The 19,224-nt window shown below is 53.0% G+C and overlaps 1 protein-coding gene across 1 annotated transcript in view; it reads right to left on the reverse strand.

Annotated features, from left to right (window-relative positions):
- Positions 1 to 19,224, reverse strand: part of CITED1 (Cbp/p300 interacting transactivator with Glu/Asp rich carboxy-terminal domain 1) — a 151,846-nt gene that overhangs the window by 8,050 nt on the left and 124,572 nt on the right. Inside the window, exon 5 of the mRNA XM_043974180.1 lies at positions 6,161 to 6,295. Within this exon, the coding sequence (XP_043830115.1) occupies positions 6,161 to 6,295 (135 nt within the window). The remainder of the gene's footprint in view (positions 1 to 6,160; positions 6,296 to 19,224) is intronic.

The raw sequence follows: 19,224 nt of genomic DNA on the forward strand, positions 1-19,224 counted from the left end.
GAAACTAGAAATCTTATAAAAACAAATGTTGAAAACTAGCTTTACATGTAACTGGAAAATAAGAAAATACACTTAAGATTAAAAAAGCAAAAACAAAAAAAAAAATTCAAAACAAAAAAACAAACAAACAAAAGCAGTAAGAGCTCCCATCCCAGAAATGATGGGGCAGGAAGCCCCAGAGTCAAATTCCTCCAATGGGGATCGAAGTCAAGGTGATAGGGAGAAGTTTGATCTAACCTTCAGATACTAGGTTTGGATGGATCCTCAGACTTGGGGCTGGGGGTGACTCCAAAATGGCTCCAGACTTAGTGTAAATAATGGCAAGGCAGGGAAAGAGGAAAGATGGGAATCTATTAAGGGACCCTCTCACTCTGTGAAGGAAGCCAGGGACCACAGGCAAGAAGCATTAGAATGAAAATCAAGAGAGAAGCACTATTTTTTGTCATATCTCTCTCTGTTTCTGTCTGTCTCTGTGTCTCTTTCTCTTGCTGTCTCTTTGCCTCTCTCTCTGTGTGTCTCTCTGTTTCTCTGTCTGTCTCTGTCTCTCTGCTTCTCTCTCTGTCCCTGTGTCTCTCTGTCTCCCTCTCTGTCTCTGTCTGTCTCTGTGTCTCTCTCTGCCTCTCTTTGTCTCTGTGTCTCTCTCTCTGCCTCTGTCTCTCTCTGTCTCTGTGTCTCCCTCTCTGTCTCTCTGTGTCTCTGTGTCTTTGTCTCTCTCTCTGCCTCTCTCTGTCTCTGTGTGTGTGTGTGTCTTTCTCTCTCTCTGTCTGTCTCTCTTTCTCTCATCCAATCTGAGCTAAGAGCCCGTCTAAGTGAAGCCTCTCATTTTAGAGAGGAGGAAAGTAAAAGCCAGAGAGGGCAGGGAGTTGCCTAAAATCACACCAGGAGCCCACGACAGAAGGTCAATTTGAAACAAGGTCTTCTGACTCCAACCGCAACCCCCTGGACTCTTCCACTGAAGCACCCTGAGAGTGTCTCTCTTCCCCCTTCTCTCCTTATTTTCCCAGCTTCTCTCTCTCTCTCTTTTGTCTCTAGCTGCTGTTTTGACTTGTTCAAAAGGCGTAGGAACCAACAAAGGGAAATTCTTTTCTCGACTCTGGGGACCTGATTCCTGGGGTGGGGATGACGGAGAACCTTGGAAGCAGAGTCCACGGTGTCCTTGACGTTGTGCTAGATAAGGGGGAGAAAGCTGGACATGGACCTATAGTCAGGCACTCGATATTTCTGAGTTCAGATTTCAAAGAGTTCAGAGAATCGGCAGGCAAGATCTCTTGGCCTACAGTTCAACAGGAGTGGGAAGTTCTGCAGAATGAAAGAAAATCCCAAGAAGAGGAAAAGGACCTTAGAGACCGAGAAAAGATGGGAGCTGGGGCAGGCAACCGTGAAACCCAGTTCTGTAAGGATCACCTCGGGTGGGCCAAGGCTCCGAATCAGTTGAGGCTGGTAAGGAAAGGCAAGGTTATAAGAAGAAAAAAAAGGATGACGAAAGGACAGGGAGGCCCTCTGCCTAGGGGGGAGGGGGCAGTGGGCCTTGACACCAGAGACTGGGCCCAATGACGCCACCCTTCTTTTGCTTCTGGTTTCTCTGCCAAGAAGAATGATCTCTGTACTGGAAAGGACAGAACAGACAGCACTAATAGGCAGTTGGCATCCCAGATAAATAAGGGAGATAGGAGGAGAGCAGCAGAGAAGAGAAGGTCAATGAATCACTTACAAAGTGGAGACAAGGGGAAGCAGGGCAGTGCTGGCGGTCCCCAGTGAGGTCCCGGACTATCACACCATCACTGCCAAACTGGAGGTGTGAAGAGAGGTGGATTGAGTGCCTCGAAGAGGGAGGGTCTCAATGCCAATCAGCAGCCCATTTGGGAAGGACCATGCCAAGTATGCCAGAGCTCCCGGCTAAGGGTCCAAGGCCTGCACACAATTCAAATCAATTTGTCACACTTCAATTCCTACAGGCATGTGTGGGCTCTTTCTAAAAAAAACCCCCAAAACAACAAAAGTCCCATATTCCGAACCTCAAAATCATCAACAGACTCAAAGGAGAACAGGAAACAACTGACCAGGGGTGGGTGGGGTGGGTGGGGTGTTTAATGCACATATTAACTTGAACAACACCTCCTGGAATGGCCCAACTCAAAGAACAGGTGGCTAAAGCCACCTAGGAAGTAGGTCCCTAGTGGAGTGCCCCAGGCATCTTCGCTCAGCCCTTTATTCCGGATTTAAATAAGGTCTGCGGGCCTACTTAGGAAATTTGCAAGTGGAAGAGCGAGGAAGGGAGGTGGTCGCAATCTGATAACATTAAGACTTTCTCCCGCAATCAGCAAAGTGCATATTTTGGGCAATCAAGAGAGGGAGGTGTGGCCTCTTAGCCACAGAACTGAAAACTCCGGTGGGGCTCAGGGGGGCAGGAGCGAGATGGAATGTGGCAGCCTCACAAACGACTGTCTCGAGGCCCCTGCCCATCGAAGATGGGGGGGGGGTCCCCTCTGCCCTACTCAGGCCTCACCTGGATCGCTGGCTTCCTGGAGCCATGATTTAGAAAGCCGTGAATAAAATGGAGAGCCCAGGGAAGAGGGAAAAGAGGCTGGCTCAAGGCCTGAGCTAGTGCCAAATGAGGATTGAAGTAGAACTGGGGGGTTTAGTCTGGAGACAGGTCAAGGAAGAGGGGCGCGTGCCCATGTTCGACGTCTTCCAGCGTCTGCAGGGCCATTACAAAGAAGGGGATCGGACTAGGAGTGATGGGGAGCAGCCTTCTCAACAATGAGCTGCCCCGAAGTGGTCTGGCTTCCTCCTCCCCAGAGATCTGTGGACATGCCACTGGGGGGGGGGCATCTGCTTAGGTCGGGCCAGCCTCGATGGGCCCTGAGGCCCCTTCCCCCTCTGCACTTCTCTAATCCCACCCCGCCTTCCACGGAACTTGGGTTAGTGACTAGACCTCTTGCTAAGACTCGAAGTGCAGGGAGTCCCAACTAATTAATTAATTAGTCTCTGTCTCTCTGTGTCTCTCTGTGTCTCTGTCTCTGTGTCAAAAGCTTCCTCAGAGGGTCCGGAGCAGGACTGCTGAAAGCATCTGTCCTTTCCAAGATATTTCCAGAATAAGTGGCTATGATGGCTGAACCCCCCCTCCCCCCCAAGCCTCCGGTGGCCACGGACTACGGGCAGCAATCAGTCAGAGGAGGGACTGCCCTATGCAGGAATTCTGTTATCCAGCTACTCCTAGCCGGCCCGGGACCGGACAGGGGGGAAGGGAGGGTCGTCAAGGGAGGGTGCGGAAGTGTGTCAGACTTGGCCCCGAACCCTTTTGGAAGCCGTGTAGCCCTGCTACATCTGGGAGCCTCAGTGGCAAAATGAGGGTCATAACAGTGCCCGTAGTTCTTATCTATAAAGAAGCAGCCTCAGAGTCAGGAAGACTTGGGCTGAAGTCTCGGCCTCGGACACAAACAGCCCCAATAGCCCTGGGTCAGTCACTTATCTCATAGTGCCTCAGGCAGCTAGCTCCCTAAAACACAATTCCCAGAGAAGTAGGACTTTTCTTAATTGGATTACCCAGAGACCCCGCCCCACCCCACCCCAAATAAGAACAAGAATATGGGCCTTAGCTCCCACAGTGCTCTCTTGGCACTAAGATGGGGAGCTCACTACCTATAGGTGGCCATCTGGGACTGTTAGAAACTTCTTCCTTAGAGTGAGGCCAGCCCCCTCCATGGCCCCAAGCTCTACCCTCCCAGGACAAGCAGAGCAAGCCTAATCCTTCGGCTCTGGGTCTCTGCTTCCTCCCAGGTGAAGGAGAAGGGCTGGGCTAGGCAGTTGCTCAGCTCACTCGGGATTCCCTCATTCTCTGCCCTTGTCTCCTCTTCTCTCTCTTCTTTGCCCGAGGGGAAGGCAGCTGAACAAAAAAAAAAAAGTCAAGCTCTCAGTGCTGCCCCGAAGTGCCTGGCTAGCCCCAGAAAGCACTCTGTCTCCCTGTTTCTCCGTCTCTCTCCTGGTTTCTCTGTCTCTTCTGGTCTCTCTGTCTCTCTCTCGGTCTCTCCTAGTCTCTCTGTCTCTGTGTCTCTCCTGGTCTCTGTCTCCCTCTTGGTCTCTCTCCACCAGCAAAAAGGAAGAGCTTGGACCAGATTCAATCAAACTCAGAAGAAATCAAATTATAATGACAATGAGATGACTAAAATCACTCATGAGAAATAGTGAGAATTCCAAGTCAGAACTGGGTTTTGGTTTTGCCTTTTTGTTTTTTTCAAATCCAGCAGCCATTTGTCAAGGGCCGATGGCATGGACTCTGGAGGTACCCCAGGTGAGACCCGGATGTAGCCGTGCCCTGCTGGGCCCCCCTGGGGCTTTAGGATGTACAACGAACACCAGCCGTAGGCAGGTGGCAAAGACCTGCGCCTGAGGTGGGGGGGGGGGCAGCTTCTCCCTCTTTCGAGGCTCCCAGAAGCTCTAACTGGTTACTACGTCACATCACCCTGCTAGAAAGAGTCTGACATGGAAGTGGAGCCCAAGCCACTCCAGTCACTAGGGACCCAGAAATAAATCTAATGCGATATAATATAGGCTAAGTCTAAGCAAATGAATAACGCCCACGACGCTTGGGAATCACCTTCTGGAGAGGGGGCATGCGAGTTTGGGGTGGGGGGATTTCAGGCAGAAGGCAAGTGTGGGGTGCGAACAGGGGAGGGCGGCAAATAGTGAGGCTGGATGATCCAGACAGGATTTGGAAGGAGGAGGTTAAGGACCTTGAACGCCAGGATGAGGTATAGTTAGTGGGCAATTGAGAAAGAACCACTGACCGGCCGTCTGCAGCTTCGGGGGAAGGCAGCCCTTCGCTCCAGATCCTTTTCCCCGCCACTCCCTCACCTGAGGCCCCCTCGAGCTCAGAGTGTCGCAGGAATACCCCCAGGTGTCTGCTTCAGAGGCAGAAAATTGTGAAGGTGAAAGCAACTCATTTAGTCTACACGCTTATTTTACGGAGGAGGAAACTGACCAAGAGGCGAAGGGACTTAGCCAGTCACACAGCCGGTAGGGTTCCGTTGGGAAGCTCTGCCCCTCTTCAAGCCTCAGTTTCCTCCTCTGTAAACACGCTGGAGGTGCACCAGATGAGCTTCGGGAATTTCCGCCCTTGGGAGCCTAGCTCCTCCGCTGCCCCCAGAGCCACGGGCTGTGGGACAACCTTCGGCTGGCCCTCCGGTCTATTCTCGGCCCGCGAGGGACCAGGCGGTGGAGGGGGTGGGGGTGGGGGCCTCCAGAGACAGGCGTCTTTTAAAGCAAAGAGCGAGCGCTCCGAGCTGTACAAGGTTCGCAGCCCCCGGGGGCCGAGCACCGAGTTTGCAAGAGGCGGCGTCTCCCCACTCCCCACCTCCGCCGCACCGCTGAGCGCCTCTGCAAAGCTCGCTAGAAAGCGGAGCGCACCGGGGGCCCCTCCATGCCCACCCCCCACTGCTGGCCCCGAAAACGCAGGCGGGCCCGGGCTGTACGGGCTCCCACCTAACCAGCAGCCTCTGCCCAGCTGAGTGACCTTGGGCAAGTCTCTGCCCTGTCGGGGCTGCCACGTTCTCCCTCAGAAAAAAGGAGGCAGCGGAGCGGGGGTGGCGGGGCCGGGGAGGGGAGGGGGGGAAGGTTGGCCTCGAGAGGTTTCCTAGGTAGAGATGGCGGAACGCCTTGGGTTTGTCAGAAGCGACAGCGTTCGTGTCGGTAGAGACCTGGTCAAGGCCCCCGTCCCCTCAAACCCTTGGGCCGGCGCTAACCAGAGCCCAGGGACGAGGGATCGCTCCCAGTCTGTGTCCCCGTCTCTGCCCTTATCCTGTTGCTTTTGAACTCAAGTTTCCCAACACGTGCGGCGGGGCTCTAGCCGGGCGGCAGGGACAGTGGTGGCGGTGGCGGTGGCGATGGCCAAGGCCACCTCCATGGCAGGACTAGGGGGAGGGGGGAGCCCCGCACAGTCGGTGTAGACAGTTTGCACTTGCACGGCTTTACTCCTGCGGAGCTCGCCTAGTCCGGGAGCGCAGGGGCGCCAAGTGAGCGCTCAGGAAGCTAAGGGCGCGGGAGCCAAGCGGGTGCGGCTCACCGGCCGACCGCCAGACTTGCCGGCTGGCAGGGAGGAAGGGGGTCTGGCGCCCGTCCCTTCCACTCCCCTCCCCTCTCACCCCCTCCGGTCCCAGCTTACCTCCCCAGAGGCGCCCTGTCCCTGCTGGGAGCTCCTCCGCAGACCCACGGACTGTCAGACCGGCCGCGATGCCCAGGCGCTCCGCGGGGTCGCTCACTGGCAAGCCGGGCACCCGGCGACAGCTCTCACCTGCAGCTGGAAAGGGGAGTTCGGTGAGCGGGAGAGAGCCGAGCCGGGCAGCCCCGGGCCGCCGCCCCCGCCTAGCCCGCTGCCCTGGCCGCCCTCGCCAGCTGGCCCAGGGCCAGCCCGCCCGGAGCCAGCTCCCCGCGGTCCGTCTCGAGGGGACCCCGGGCGGCGCCGCACGTGGCCCGGGCTCGCGTCGGGCAGCGGCTCCCCTCCGGAGCGCCAAGTCCCCGGGGGCACTGCCAGCCCCGGGCCAAAGGCGAGCTGGTTACTCACAGGCGAGCGGGCAGCTCGCGCACGGGCTGCCCCTGTCCCTCCGTGCGCCTCTCTGCGCCTCTCTGCCTCGCCTCGCCTCGCCTCGCCTCCCACTCCCGCTCCTGCTCCTGCTCCTGCTCCTGCCCGGCTAGCGCTCCTCCTGGCCCCTCCGCCTTGCCCCGCCTCCCCGCCCGCCCGCCCTCCTCCCCCCAACATCCTCCAGCACTAACCGGTGGCTGAGCCGGGTGGAAGTTCTCTCTCTCTCCTCTCAATCTCTCTCTCTCTCTCCTCTCAATCTCTCTCTCTCCTCTCAATCTCTCTCTCTCTCCTCTCAATCTCTCTCTCTCTTTCTCTCCTTTCTTCCCTCCCTCCCTCCTTTCGGTCTCCCCCGCCCCCAGCAGCAACAGTGTCCCCCACCCCCGCCTCCTCACCCCCTGCTGAGGCGGCTGTGGCTGTGACTGTGGCTGTTGCAGCCCAGCCCTGAGTGGCGCCCCGGGGAGCAGTGCGTTTTATACCTGGGAGCAACACGCGCTGGGGAGTACAGCCCTTTAATCGCGGATTGGGTGAAAGCCTCCCGCGGAATCCCGGGAGAGCCTGGGGAGGGGGGCGGGGGGGAGGGAGCCTATGTGTGTGGGGAGGGGACAGCGCAGACCAGGGCACCGCCTGCCTGCCCGCCTGCCTGCCTGCCCCAAGAGGGATCCCGCTGGCCAGTTGGCCAGCCGTCCTCCCTCTAATCTTGGAGCCGGGGAGAGCCCCGCAGCTCTGCCTCCTGCCCAGGCTGGCCCCGGGACCACCTCCTCTGTGGCATTGCCATGAGCTAGCAGAGCTGGTAGTGGGCAGTGCCAGAGGCAGATTAGGGTCTCAGCTGTGAGGGAAAGGCCTGGGTGCTGGGGGAAACCCTAGACACTGAGTAGGTGCGACAGACCCTACACACTGCGTGTGAACTGGGAGGACGGAGGAGGGGGGCGGGCGCGCACGGGGGCAGGGACACTGGCCTTGGATGACCAGGGTCCGGTAGGGTCGCTTGCCTTTGGCCACACTGTGGGGAACCTCCATTCCTTCTTCCCGCATTCAGTGCCCAAGCCAAGAGGCCCTGTTGCCCTTTGTTTCAAAGGACTTTACTGAGAGACTTGCTGAGGCCAGAGTGTCAAGATGCAAAGGCAGGATCTTAAGCCATCTCTGCCCTCCCGGGCTTTGTTTTCTGGGCTCATCCCGAACTAAAGGTTAGAGGAGGGTTAGAGCCCCAAGCTCCCTCCAACTTCACCTTCTGTGGCCCAGCTGGGCTCCCTGGGCTTGCTCTTGAGGCTCGGAGACTCTGGAGTCAGTTCAGTTTTTGTTAAACAACCCAGAAGGGCGTGAACCCTGAGAAGCAAAATTAGAACCTGAACAGAGGGCCATGAACCTTGACTTCAAATGCTAAATAGCGTACACGGCATTGTAACAAGACACTAAGACTTTGGGGGCATCCTGTCAAACTAGGCTGCTCCGAGCTTTCCTCCTCCGGGAAGGCCTCCCTGACCACTACTCCCTGCTGTTGCTAGCCAACCCAAGGGGATGCAGGGAGAGTATTCAGGGCCTCCAGCACCCAAGGTTGTGTGGGAAATGAGGTCAGAAGCCCAGGAGACAAGATAGCAAAACCCCTGGCCTAGGGAGAGAGAGCTGGGAACTGGGGAAGCAGGAGGTGGCTTGTGCCCCCCCCCCCCCCCCCCCCCCCCCCCCCCCCCCCCCCCCCCCCCCCCCCCCCCCCCCGCTGCTCACAGTGCAGCGGTACCTCGCCTAACTATTCCAAACAACGATACTAGGCAGTACATGTGAGTTGGTACTCTACGCTGCCGAAAGGACGAATACAATTCCTGAGGTCCCTCTACCTCAAGAGTTATTATGAACATCAAAGGATGCTCCGGTATGGGGAGAGAGAGAGAGAGAGAGAGAGAGAGAGAGAGAGAGAGAGAGAGAGAGAGAGAGACTGAGAGACTGAGAGACAGCCAGAGACAGAGACAGAGAGACAGCCAGAGACAGAGATAGACTGAGAGAGAGAAATAGAGACACAGACACAGGCATAGACAGAAAGAGACAGAGATGGAGACAGAAACAGAGACAAAGATACAGAGAAAGAGAGAGATGCTTGCAAAGCTGAAAGTACTCTAGAAATGTCTATCAGCATTGGGACTAGGGCCAGGCTTGTGATTTAATTGGCACAGGGAGCCCCCGGGTCAGGAATCTCCTACCAATGCCATGTGGCATGTTTTCTGCATCTTATACTCTTAGAGTTGCTTAGAGCATGGAGGTAAGGTGACTGGCCCAGGGTCACTTAGCCAATGAGGGTCAGAGGCAGAACCTGGCCCTGGATCTTCCTGTTCTAAAGTTAGCTATCTACCCACTCCACCACACAGCCCATATGTTCTCGTTTCGCCCCGAAGGAGCACAGAGTGCCCAAGACATAATGGGAACTCGAGCTGCCCCAGTGTCTGGGGGGCCGTGGGGGCAGAGAAATCTGCCTAGTTCCGCTTGGCCCCATTCTGGAGGCTTAGGGCACAGAACTGGGCACAGCAGAGGGGGAGGCTGTAGGGCCTGAGATGTTTCCGCTTGTGCCCATTGCTTGTGGAGTGCCCCCCTTGGGCAGCAATTTGGTGAAGAAGTCTCTGCGTTCCACTCAGAATAGTGCTTTTAAATGCCCCAAAGCAGATCTGTAGGATCTCAAAGGAAACTAATTCGACTGAAATAAGATGCTAGCATTTTCTCCATCCAAATTCCCAGAGCCCTGGCGATCTGGCCAGAGACTGCAGGGTAAGAACCCTATTAGTGGTATTCCAAAGTGGAGCTGGCTGCCTGGATAGGTAATGAGCTCCCTGTCACTGGAGGTCTGTGAGCAGAGGTTGAATGCCCCCTGGTCTGGGCCCCTTGGTGTCTGTCATGGGGAAAGCTAGCTGGCTTTAAAGCACTTCTACAAAGCCCAAGAAAGCCACAGCCAGAGGTGCAGACGGACAGAGAGAGAAGCAGAGACAGAAAGACAGTGACAGAGACTCGCTCCACCCTGAGCAAGCGCCCCCCTCCCCTCCCCTGTCGGAGCTTACAGAGTTGCTGGTGTAGGCTCCACTTGGGAGTCTCAGCTCCTCCCAGGAGCCCCGCCCACTTGTTGGAAAGAGGCAGATGAGCACTTTTTTGGGGGGTCTCCCCTCTGAGACCCCATCATGCAAACCCCGGAAGGCAGGCCAGGCTTGGCCGAAGCCTTCTCTACGGAGCCCCAGGGAAGAGAAAGTCTGCCCCCAAACACCCCTGCCCCACCTCCCCCCAACATGGCTGTGTCCAGACATTTCCAGCTGCAAGGGCAGCTGGATCATCAGATCGTCTGGTGTGACTCTCTGGATCCCATAGAAGAGAACAAGAGGGCACCTCGATTGCAAGCCTGGCTCTGCCACCTGTCGGTCAGCTGGGCACCTTTGGCCAAATCCATCTCCCTCTCTGGGCCTCAGTTTCCCCAGCTGTCCCCTAAGTCTTTAAGGTCATTGCCATTCCTTACACTATGAGCCTATGTTGGGAAGAGGGAGCTAGGTTAGGCTGGGCTGGGCAGAGTGGGCACCAAACCCAGCTCTGCCACTGGTCACTTCTCTCTGGGCTCCGTTTCCCTCTCTGTAAAACGAGGGGGCTAAACTAAACGGGCTCTAAGGTGCCTTCCAGTTTGAAATAACTAGGAGGAAACTCCTAAGGGGGAAAATTTGGCCGCTGGAAAAAACATAAAGGAATAACAAGGGAATACGTGGCAAGCACCTTATTCTCACTCATCCTGGAAGGGAGGGGCTGGGAGAAGTTTATCCCCATTTTACAGATAAGTAAACTGAGGCACAGAAAGGCCAAGCCACTTGCCCACATTCATATGGCTAGTATATACTTAAGGTAGAGTTCACTTCCAGGGCTCTGTTCTTGCCTGGCCTCTGTCCACTTAGACAGATAAAGAAAAGGATGTGTGTAAGAGACGGGGAGAGGAGCAGACCCAAAGACTGCCTTTATTTGGTCACTCAAGGCTCACTCTTCCTCCTTCTGGAACTGTATGGGGGCGCCTCGGGTCCACTACATTGCTCTGGCATCACCCAGAATCCTTTGGCCCATTCAAGCCTCATGCCCCCTGGGTGGCCCTGGGCACAGACTCCTGGGATTAGAAGATGATGACTTGAGAGACCTAAGAGATGGAACGAGGATCCAGGAATCCCCAGCCCTGTGAGGCCCTTCCCGATTGCACCCACCTACACTTTGTTACCTGACAGGAGCAACAAGAACTCCTCTTGCTTGGCATTTATTGAGTGCCTACTATGTGCCACTGGGTGGGTGGGAGAAGGGGACATACAAAGAAAGGCCCCAAATAGTTCATGCCCTCAAGGAGCCCGCAGTCTACAGGAGAAAACAACGTGCAGACAAGCAAGCTCTGACTGGGCTAAATGGGAGGTGCAGAAGTTGGCATTTTAGCTGAGGCTTGAAAGAGACCAGAGATGAAGGGGGAGAGAACTCCAGGCATGGGGGGAGGGGGAGGGGCCGGCGAAAATGCCTGGAGTTAGGAGATGGAGTGTCTTGTGCAAAGAGCAGTAAGGGGCCCAGGGTCATTGGCCATGTGTAGGGGAGTAAGGCACAAGAAGGCGGCAGATGCATGTGGGGGTGAGCAGGTTGGCAAAGGCATTTTCCTGTGGAGGTGATAGGGAGCCACTAGAGTTTATTGAGTGTGTATGGTGGGAAGGGGGGAGGGGCATGGTCAGGTGTGTGCTTTGGGAAGATCACTTTGACAGCTGAGTGGAGAACGGCATGGATTGGCAGAGCTTGGAGGCAGGCTGCCCCCCCCCCATAGCTACTACAATAGTCCAGGCCTGAGGTGATGAGGGCCTGCAGCAGGAAGGGTTGGGAGTGTCAGAGAAGAGACAGGCTTTGGCCTCAGACTGGATGTGCAGAAGGAGAGAGAGCAAGGAGTCCCTCCTGCCCAAGGGGCATGGCTTCAATTTCTCCATTTGGAAAATCTGCAAAATCACAGGGTTAAAGTCCCAGTCGCTTAGGACTCTTCCAGCCCTAAGTCACTAAAATGGGTGGAAAGATGTGAAAGGAAACAGAGTGGAATCCAGGAAGATCGACTGAGGAAGCAAAGCTAGTGATCAGGGAGGGGGAAGGGCTCAGAGGGACCAACTGTTTGAAGCATGCTTTTCTCCCCAAGCTGTTGGCAGGACATCCAAGGGGAAATCTCCATTCTTCACAGAGACAGAAATTTTGGACAGCAAAGAGCGTTTGAAGTTGTGATCGCACATGGCTCAGGGGAGTCCCAAACAGACGACTCACTGGCAAAGGCTAGTTTTCTTCTGCCACTATCTGAGGAAAGAGAGATCTCATCTCTTCCACCCCCCCCCCCCCGTGCACCACATCTCATCAGCCCTCCCAGACAGTTGCTTTTAAATCATGTTTCTCCAGTGGGAGGGGATCCCCTTTTCTACATCTATGCAGGATAGGTAAGTTACAGATACACAGTCTCTCATTACTCAGTTCAGTTTAACTGAGTCCAAAGCATTCCAGGCCCTCTGTGTTTTACCTCCAGCAGGGCTGGCTCCTCCCATAACCCAATCTCTTGGATCCTTCTATTTCATTACTAACTCACCCTTCTTTCCTCCTACACTCCAAGACCAGAACTATTTCTGGATTTTTTTTGGTTACTAGGAAGGTAAGGTCCTTTCCATCTGAGTCTCAGGGACATCTCTTGGGTTTCCTCAAAGGCCCTTGAACCCTGAGGTAGCTGTGACGTCCCAGGGAACTTTGCCTGTCCCCTTGCTCTCTCACTGAATTTCCCTGCATTTCAGTGCCTTACGTGTATCGAGGACTTAATAAATACATATAATAAGCATGGCTCACACTTCATGAGAAATGGAGCCCTTGTTCACTTCCAGTGAGTCCAGGTTCTCTGGGAAATGTAGTTCTACTTTCCTATTTCAGACTTGCCTGTTACAAACATTTCTTGAATTGCCTTCCAAGGGGCTGACTTCCTGGGTCAAACTGAGGATGTTCTAAATTAATATATGATTTGGGGAGGGGATGGGGTGGGTTTGACTACAGAGGTCAAGGCTAAGGGTGTAGAGGAAAAAGCTGTATCTGGGAGAATTCCCACGGTCAGCCAAGCTGAGGAAACTTTAGCTCAGTTTTCTCCAGAAGCCTCTTTCTCAGGGTTCAGAAGGATGTTTGTATCTCAAAGCCACCAAAGCTTCAAGGTGACTCCTTGTCCCCCAGAGACCAGTCTGTGCTTGACCCTGCGAATCCATTTCACTAGTCTAGTTTTTCATTGGGCCTCCTGCCAGAGGTCAAACCCCTTCTCTGTACAACAAACTCCAACCCCGCACCCCTCTCCTTCTCCCACACCTCTAAGGGTACCCAAACTATTTTACCAGAGCTGTAATGGCAGTGGAGCTATCGGGGCTTTGGCTCAAATGAGAAATCTGGTGGGCACTGGCCCAAGGCCCAACAGCTCCCCTCCCCAGTTCTGTCCCCAGGCAGCGCCTTTGGTGGTAGCTTAATCCCTGGGCGCCCTTCCTCTTCCTTCAGCAGCCCAGAAACCTTCCAGTGCCCCGCCTGTCCCCTGCTTCCTCCCCCGTCAGCCAAATCTTCAGTCCTCCACCCTCAGCCTCCTCAGCAGCTGCCAGACCTTCAGCAGCTTAGAAACCTCTCAGTCTCCTGGGGTGTGCTTCCTTTCCCTGATAGTCACACCTCGGGGTCTGCCCTGCCCCCTCTCCCCCAGCTGCTGCCCTTCCTACCCCCAACAGTGGGGCAGAAACATCAGGACGTCCCAGGGAAGACTTCTCCCCAGCCACATCCCACGGGAGTCTCTCCTTTCCACCCCTCCTTGTCCCAGGTACGAGAAACACTGGATGGGAACTAGGAAGAAGCTGGGGGGGGGGAGGGATGGGGGGGTGGCGGCGGTGGTGGAGGTGGAGAACAACAAGGAAAGGAAAAGAAATCAGATGAGAAGGACAAAGACCCGAAGTGGGGGTGAGAATAAGTGAATGACCATCTGGAAGAAAACCCTGGCAGGAGAAGGGGGGCAGGAGGGGGGAAGAGTTTGGATGTAAACTGGGATGAGAGATGGACTGACAGGTGCAGGGGGAACAGCTGCCGCTGGAGCCAATCCTAAGGGCTAGAAACCAAGGAATTGGTCCCACGAGCACGCGAGCGCGCGACACTTCTCTCAAAGGGTGGGGCGGGTTCCTGGGGGAGGGAAAGGGGGAGAGGGGGCACAGGGCCGAGGCTGCTGATTGTGCCCATCAGCTCCTAGCCTGGAGGCACCATTTGAGCTTGGCCTGAGGAGCCTTTCGGGGGGCCTCTCTCACATCCCCTTCTCCGGTCCCTACAGCTGGATACAGAGGCTCGGGTTACTTTCACGTTAAAGCCCACAGGCCGGGGAAGAAAAATGGGATCTCCTGCCCACTCACAAGCGCTGGAGGGTTTCCCAAGCACTTGCCCCTCCTACCGGCCCTTTGCAACCCATAGGCAGTGCAAGAATTGTTCCCATTTTACAGAGGAGGAACTGAGGATCAGAGAGCAAGGCTCTAATTGGACAGGAGCATCAGGAACCCGTAAAATGACTTAGGCATGGTCATCCAGATAAGGTCCAGATGTGAACCCAGATCTCTTGACTTCAGCACTCTGGGAAAGGTGCTGCCCATACTGGAAAGGCCATCTGTGACTAACAAACACAGAAGAGGCTTGGGGGATCCACAAGCAGCTCTTACTACTGACTAAATTTATTATAAAAATCGTCCTTCCAAAAGCATCTAAGTTTGGTCCCTCTTCGCCCCCTCCCTTCCCATTCTCAAGTCACATCCTTCATCTTCTTGGTCTGCTAGCTCAATTGTCACACGGGGGCAGACGATTCCCTCAGCTCCCTCTAGAACCCTTTGCTGCTTACAAAGCATTTACACGCATTATTAGCCTGTCTGATCCCCACCACACCCCTCTGTGTGAGGTAGGTAATATAACTCTTCTTATCATCATTTTAAATTTGGAAAGCCTGACATTCTGAGGCAAAGCTGTACCTAGGATGGGGCACCTGGAGCTTTATCCCAGGGTACTAAAATGGAGAAAGTTGTAAGAGCACTTGCACTCCTTTAAGAGGCAGAAACAACTGACCTTAGTGTCTAGTTAGCAGGAATAATTAGTTAAAAGAAGTTACCTCTCTACTTGAAAGAATAATTAGTTAAAATAGAGACCCTGCCTTGGAGTCAGAAAGACCGGGGTTCAAATCCTGCCTCTGACACATACTGACTGAGTGAACCTAGGCAAATCATTTTACATCTCAGTGTCCCAGGCATCTAGCATTCTTTAAACTGTAAATGGCAGAACAGTTGTTTATCAGCACACCAATGAAATCCCAGGACTAGACCAGGACTAGACCAGAAAAGAAAGAAACTAGATGGCCCCAAGAAGTGGGAGGGCATTCTGGGCGGGAGGTACAGCCTGTGCATGAGCAGAGAGGTGAGAGTATACCATGTGTGAGGATCAGCAAGTAACCCTGTTGGGTAGAAATATCGAGTTCATGAAAGGATACCATGTACAAGAATTACAGTAAATATGAGGCTAGGCCCAGTGAGGCTCCCACTAGAGTGTCAAGACTTTTCAATGTCACAGGGAGGATATTGTATCTCATTGGAGAGTCACAAAAGGTTCGTGATAAGCAGGAGACTGAGCAGGGATGTGCTGTGGGAAGATTCTTTTGGCAGCTGCCTCGTGGAGGGGCCAAGTTACAGAAGGCCTTGAATGCTGGGTTAAGAGCCTTGGCCAGCTTTCCACAGACAAGATCAGTGTTGTGTACTCACAAGACTCTGTACTGTGGACAGAAGGGATAACACTCATTTCCATTTGTCCAGTGTTTGGAGGTCTTGCAAAGTGCTTCCCTCCCAATACCTCTACAAAGTAGGGAGCACCAGGGTTATTGTGCCCATTTTCCAGACAGGTGACCTGAGGTTCAGAGAAGTTGGATGATTTGTCTAGGGCAACAGAGCAAGTTGTGTGGCTGACTCGGAAGGGTTTGAGACAAGATTCATACCCTGGCCTCCCGATGGCCCAGTCCTTCTTCCTCTGGGAACTGAAGTGGGGAGAGGGGAGGAAAGAAGAGTTGTTAGGAAGCTCTTGTAATAAGTCCAACAAGAGAAATGGAGGGTCTATGCTAGGAGTGCAGGGGAAAGAAAGGCTAATGTAAAGGTGGAAGGATCATTATTTGATAAATGATTGGATATGAGAAGAGGAGAAGAGTATGGACTCTGATCCTGGCTAGCTTGGGCCAGTCCATTCTCCTTTGGGCCTCTTTCCACAGTTGAAGCACAATGGGCTTGCTTGAACTAGAAAGTCTCTGGTACAATATTTCTGATTCTGGGACTATGCCCTTTGGCACCTTATCCCTGCTGTGTGGGCCATGAACACAGAGAATGGGGTTCCAGGCCAAGCTTCTCTCTCATTCAAATACGGGGCTGGACTAAGATGCTCTCCAAGGTCCCGGACACCTCTGACCTTCTGTGAATCTATATCATATTCAGTTCTGGGAGGACAAGGATGAGACAGAATGCTCCTTTTAGCTATCGCTAAAATAAGGGTAGGTGATAGTAATAGAAGAACCCTGCCCATATGTCATCGACAAGTACATTTCTTTCTGTGTGTGTCTCTGTCTCTGTCTCCATATGCAAACCCCTTTATTCCTTCCCACATATTTCAAGTCCCTAGTAAATGTTCTTAGGATTGGAGGATGAGTCTGCTCGTTACTTTTAATATCAGAACCCCAGATAAGAGTTAACAAACCAAGATACTAATCTGCTATAATTTCTACTTGTTAAATAGCTACGGATTTTTCACCATTCAACAGTTGCAAGAAAACATTCCATTTTCCAGTTTTTGGAACAATGAAAAACAAAGAAGTCAAAACTATTTACATTCAAGGTTAGACTTGAGTCTGATCCTGTTCAGTCATTTATTTTATTTTGCCACAAGGTAACACCATCTTCCTCATTCGAGAGAAGTGGGAGAACAGGAGAAAAAGTCACTCCAGAATTAGACTGCATCAGTGGGGTGTGATCTGGACCAGCAAAGAGAAAAGCCACATCTCTGAGGTCAAGGCTGCATCCCAGGTGTGTCAGGGTCTCTAGCTCTATCTTCAATAAGCTGATTTGCATGGAATATTCCATGGTTTTAGAGACTCTTCTCCCTAGCACGTGATGATGTTAGAGGAGAACTGGTGGACAACTCATGTACCCCGTTGATAGCTGTAATATCAGAAGAAAGGGAGGCGGCTAGGTGGCGAAGTGGATAGAGCGCTGGCCCCGGAGTCAGGAGTACCTGAGTTCAAATCCGGCCTCAGACACTTAACACTTACTAGCTGTGTGACCCTGGGGAAGTCACTTAACCCCAATTGCCTCACTAAAAACAAAACAAAAAAAAAAGAAGGGAAGAATGCCTCCAGAAGGACTTGTAGTCAATTTATGAGAAATCATGGACAAGAGTTGCACAGGATTGGCAGTCACGAGTGTATGGGTGTGTGGGTGTGCATATGTGTGCATTGCACAGGTGTCTCATAATCTGTATGGTTGAAGCCAATGTGTACACATCAATGAGATCACAGCTTCGCTAGAATATTTGTATGAACATCTTACCAGCTTATTCTCTCACCTTCCCCTGGGCCCCATACCCACTCTATCCAAAAGCCAAGTCCCAAATCCAGTGGCCACATTTTGGTTATTCCCCAGGGTAACTTACATCCCTATGACTCATAATACTTAAATAACAGAAAGGTGGCAGGAACAGATGCTAGCCTCTGAGCTTCTTAGAGTATTCCTTTCAATGCCAACAACTCCCACTAGGAGCATGGGATCTTCACAACTGTATCATGGTCTTCCTGTCACTGCTCTCTCTTTGACTTGATCTGAACATGACTTGGAACACAGTTCTCCTCCATTCTTCTTTTTACATGGTTCAGTTGTGTGAGAACTTGCCCCTAGGGGTAGGGAGGATGGGGGAGTAGGTGGAGGTGACAGGGATGCAGCCTCCAATGGCTGCAACATCACCTGGTTTTTAGAAGGCATCTCAGGAAAAGTCCAAGGTGAACAGCACTCTGAGAGGGCTAGAGCTGAGTTGGGGGCAGGTCAGGTATGGCACCTGAGTATGCTTAACGTTGGAGAAGCAGCATTTCTTGAGGAGCTACTCTGAGATGTTGGTTGCAGGGTACTACAGATGCTGCTGGAAAGTCAGTTAGGGAGGAAGTATAGAGGAGCAGCTGCTGCCTCAGCCAGTCCATAATGAAGAAAACTGGACAGGGAGGATCATTTTCAAACATTTGATTGAAAAAAAGAAAAGTACATAACAGACTTGAAAAACACACATGATTTCTTTTCCTGCCTGGACTGGATTGGCTGAACCCACTGGCATTCCTCAACTCCCCAACCCTGCCTCAGTGGCCCAGCCACTCACTAACCAACTGACTGAATTTATCAAGTGACAGATGATGAATGCACATCCCTTCTCCAGCCCCTAGACCCACTTTGCTTTAAAAAAAAATGAGCTGTTCACCCCCCAAATCCATCTAAAATATTTTGACAACAAAAATTGCTTTTTTCTTTTAAAAATAAAAATTTTGTTTCAACAGCATTGCAGAAAGTCTACATCCTGTCTTCTCTTCCCCCACCCCTGCCCCAGCCCTCTATTGGAGTATATAAAGGGGAGTTGGAGCAAGGTTAGAACATTCAGTTTTGGCTAGGTTAGGAAAAAACTTCTCTCCCCGCCCCCGTCCCAGGCAATGAGGGTTAAGTGACTTGCCCAGGGTCACACAGCTAGTAAGTGTCAAGTGTCTAAGGCCGGATTTGAACTCAGGTCCTCCTGAATCCAGGGCCGGTGCTTTATCCACTTCACCACCTAGCTGTCTCCAGGAAAGACCCTGAATGCCAGACTGGAGAGTAAGGACTTAATATTACAGGCACTGGGGTATTTGGGGAGTAACTGCCTAACCCAAAAGACCAGCTGTGACTTGGTGTGTTATGGGGAAGCATTCTAGCTAGGAGTCATTTCTTCCACATGCCCGCCCCCCCCCAGCCAGAAATTCCTCCACTACTTCACAAGAACAAACAGTTTTGGCATTACAAGAAATCTTCCTAGGTCATCGGAGTTGGGGCTCAAGCTGCTCTGAAGCAGCATCTTAGCTTCCCTGTGAATGAGAGAGAACCACATTGAGATTGGGATGGCTGCTCCAAGCTCATAAGCTTCTTCTCTGAGTGTGAGTATGCAGAGCTGGAGATGGGGGCAAAGGGTGTCCTAGAGCCAGACCCCTTTGGGGAAAGGGGGATGCAAACCCCTACAGAGCTGGCATCTGGGAGATTAAAGATTGATTCCTTTTCCCTTCCTGTCCTTGGCTGAGGAGGAAATTGGAAACACACCAAACCCTAAACCCAAAGTCAGTTCCTCTTCTCAAAGGCCCCTCTCTCACCAGCTCCTTAACCTCTGCACGGCCAAGTAGTGATAACAGCAGTCCTTCACTGCTGGCTTCCTCCAATGCCTCACTGTAGGGTGGGAGACACCTGGAATGCTTGAAGGTTCTGCCAATAGAGTCTAAGTTGAGTCCAAGCTGGAGCACCTGAACTAAGTGAGGAGGAGAGTCTCACCACATTGGATCCAGGGCAAAGCATCTTTCACCCCTA

This window comes from Dromiciops gliroides, chromosome X (assembly GCF_019393635.1).
Source record: "Dromiciops gliroides isolate mDroGli1 chromosome X, mDroGli1.pri, whole genome shotgun sequence".
Classification (NCBI taxonomy): Eukaryota; Metazoa; Chordata; class Mammalia; order Microbiotheria; family Microbiotheriidae; genus Dromiciops; species Dromiciops gliroides.